The 3,531-nt window shown below is 48.1% G+C and overlaps 1 protein-coding gene across 1 annotated transcript; it reads right to left on the bottom strand.

Moving 5' to 3' along the window:
- Positions 1–1,030: 1,030 nt before the first annotated feature.
- On the bottom strand, positions 1,031–2,104 carry LOC119398636 (uncharacterized). Its single transcript, XM_037665467.1, has one exon. The coding sequence runs from the start codon at positions 2,102–2,104 to the stop codon at positions 1,031–1,033; it is 1,074 nt and encodes a 357-aa protein (XP_037521395.1).
- Between the last annotated feature and the right edge of the window lie 1,427 nt (positions 2,105–3,531).

Raw genomic sequence — 3,531 nt, 5'->3', positions numbered from 1 at the left:
TTGTTGCCCTGTTCTTCAAGAACCTGTCGTAGAAAGCCAGCATTCCAAGAAATGATTGAAGTGCTTGCTTGCAGTTTGGTGCTGGAGCCTCCGTTATTGCTCGAACTTTCTCTTCGTTGGTGTGGACCCGTGTCTCGTCAATTCGGTGTCCCAGAAAAGAAACTTCTTGCGCTGCAAAGCAGCACTTGTTTTTGCCGAGGCGAAGGTAGCAACTGCGCAGCCTCTTTAGAACTTCTTCAAGTCTCTCAACGTGTTCCGTGGCGTCTTTTCCACTGATGATCACGTCATCTAGGTATGCGCAAACTCCTGTGATGCGAGACAGCGTAGTCTCCATAAAGCGTTGAAAAATTGCTGGAGCTGCAGAGAATCCGAAAGGCAATCGTTTCACCTTGTAAAGCCCCTTCAGCGTGTTCAGGGTCAATATCTCTGCTGTCTCTGGCGTTACGTGAAGTTGCTGGTAAGCTTGTGACAAATCCAGGGTGCTGAATACCTTGCCTCCCCTCAAGTGGCTAAGGACTTCATCTGTTGTTGGAAGTGGGTAGTTTGCCTTCTTCGATACCTGGTTCACTGTGCAACGGTAGTCGCCGCATATTCGCAACGAGCCGTTTTTCTTTCGAACAAGTACGAGAGGCGTTGCCCAATCCGAATGCTGCACAGGCTCGATTATGCCTTGACTTTGCATTCGATCCAATTCAGCTTCTACAGCTCACCGCAGCGCGAAAGGAACTGGTCGTGCTTTTAGGAACTTTGGTTTCGCTCCTTTCACGAGTTCAAGTTGTACCGCAGTACCGACGTGTCCTGAGATGTCCTCGTCGAACACAGACTGGTACTTGTCTAGAAGCTTCGAAACAAGTTTGTCGTCTGATAAGTCATTGATGCCCGTGATCTCTATACCCAGATGAGGAAACCAGTTTCGTCCGAGGAGGTTACAACCTACTCCATTGATGACAACAAGCGGTAGTGTGAAATTCTTGTTCTTGTGGGCTACATCCACCGTTGCACATCCGAGAACTCGGAGGGACTGGCCTGATCATGTGCGTAGGAGAATGTTGTCCGTTTGAAGCCGTGGTGGGTCATCTGTCCACGTGGCTTTGAACGTGGCCTCACTGATGAGTGTGCAGGCTGCACCCGAGTCGACTTCGAACTCCAAGGTCTTGCCATGTATGCGTAGTTCAGTCGTGACCTTCTGCGTGCTGGACGCGTCGATTAAGGTGTTGAGCTCGTAAAAGGCCGCGTCTGGTGAATCCTTTGGAGTCGTGACTGGTGCTGAGGCCACTGTCGAAGTTCCTTGTCGGGGATATTTGATGTTGTTGTTCTTGTTTGTTCTTGCCTCTTTACGCTTTTTCAGGCAGGCCTTTTCAATGTGTCCGCGTTTCTTGCAGTAGTTGCAGGAAGCTGTCTGAAACTTGCAAGTGTCCGGACTATGCTGCGCGTCACAACGCCAACAGTGTTGTTTCTTCTTTTGGGCAGAGGCACTCGAGTGACGTGGATTTTCTGTCTTGCAGATACTTCTGCAGTCTTCGTGAATCTCTTTGAATTCAGTTTTCACGTTTTTCTGATCTTCGACGGCGTTTTCAGCTCGCAGTGCAATGTCAAAGGCTCTCTTGAATGTCAAGTCCTTTTCTGCGAACAGCCGTTGCTGGACCTGCTCGTTCCGAAGACCGCAAACGAAACGATCACGCAGCATCACGTCAAGAGGCAGCATTGTTGGATTCGCCGCAGCGTCTGCGCTTGTTCCAAAATTGCAATCTGCTGCTAGCTTCTTGAGCGCTGTTACGTAATCACTGACCGTTTCGTCATGCCGTTGGTCACGACGTTGGAAGCGTGCCCTGCAGAAGACCTCAGACGGCTGTGGATCAAAGTGCGCCTTGAGCATCTCGAATATGTCATCGTAGCTCACTTGGTTGGGCTGCTTGGGTTGAACGAGGGCGCAGACGACGTCGTAAGTCTGTTCCCCGCATAACGTTAGCAGATGAGCACGTTTCTTGGAAGCGTCCGTAATGTCGTTAGCCTCGAAGAAGAACTGTAGCCTCCCATACCAGGATCTCCAGGAGCCGGAGCTGCCGCTGAATTCGGGTAGCCGACCAAAGTCAGGCGTCGCCATCTCGTTCCGTTTCTTGACGTCGGGGAAGTGCCGGTGAGTCCAAAGTCTTCCTCGTCGCCAACTGTTACGTCTGTACAGTCACTTGTGGCTGTACGACAACTTATTTTACACAAGGAAACATGAACACGTTAAAAAGCGCACCTTAGGCGTTGGAGTCACATATGGCTAACGTTCGACACCAGAATAACGCTCGTGCCACAGCGCCAGTGTAGTCGCGCGCGCACTTCATCGTCGTTGTCTTCAAGCGAGACATGTCACATGACATACATCTCTTAATTTTTATTTCTCATTTATGTTGGTCATATAGTCACGTCGCGCAATAACAATTTTGCTATATATCACTCTTGTGAAACGGCCGCGAGCGCACCATGAGCTAAGCATGTGATGCCGTACGTGACATACATGTCATGATTTTTATGTTGTCACTTGTCCGTTATGTTCGTCATAGGGTCATGCCGCGCCATATGATCTTTGGTGCATGTTAAAAAAGCGAAACGGCCTCGAGCCCACCATGAGCATGGCATCCTAACTATGCTGTACATGACATACATCTCATGATTTTTATGTTATTACTTGCCATTTATGTTCTCCATACAGTCACGCTGCGCGACACTAATCTTGGTGTGTATCAAGCTGGCGAAATGGCCGCGAACGCACTATGAGCGTTGCATGTAGGTCATGTCGTACATGACATGCATATCATAATTTGCATCTTAGGATCGGTTATCAATGTTCGTTATACTTTTCTGTCACGCCGTATCAATTTTGGTATATAGCCAGTGAATGAAGTGGCCGCGAGCGCAGCACGTAAATTATGCTAAGCATGACATGCATGTCATTATTTTCATGTTACCACCTGTCATATATGTTCGTCATCTAGTAACATCGCGCAACACCCATTTTGGTGTATATTAAGCGAGCGAAACGACCGCGTGCTCACCATGAGCACGACATGTAAATCATCCTATGCATGACATGCAAGTCATTATTTTTTTTGTGCCACCGGTCATGAATGTTCGTCATATAATCACGTCACACAACACCACTATTGGTGTATATCAAGCGAGAAAAACGACTGCGAGCTCGCCATTAGCGTGGCATGTAAATCATGCTATGCATAACATGCAAGACATTATTGACAGCTGTCGTATATGTTCGTAATACAGTCACGGCACACAGCACCAATTTTGGTGTATATCAGGCGCGCGAAATGGCCACACGCTCCCCATGAGCGTGGTACGTAAGTCATGACGCACATGACATGCATATCATTATTTTCATGTTACCACTTGTCATAAGGGTTCGTCATATAATCACATCTCGCAACACCAATTTTGTTTTATATCCAGCCAGCGAAATGGCCATAGCTCCTCATGAGCGTGGCGCGTATGTCATGGCGCACATGACATGCAAGTCATTTTCTTATT

The sequence above is a fragment of the Rhipicephalus sanguineus genome, chromosome 7 (assembly GCF_013339695.2).
Source record: "Rhipicephalus sanguineus isolate Rsan-2018 chromosome 7, BIME_Rsan_1.4, whole genome shotgun sequence".
Taxonomy (NCBI): Eukaryota; Metazoa; Arthropoda; class Arachnida; order Ixodida; family Ixodidae; genus Rhipicephalus; species Rhipicephalus sanguineus.
The sequence above is the reverse complement of the archived record's forward strand: the minus strand, read 5'-3'. Positions and strand labels throughout refer to the sequence as shown.

Bases quoted from the DNA above. Each gene is read 5' to 3' on its own strand.
- LOC119398636 (XM_037665467.1), bottom strand. From the start codon at position 2,104: ATGGCGACGCCTGACTTTGGTCGGCTACCCGAATTCAGCGGCAGCTCC.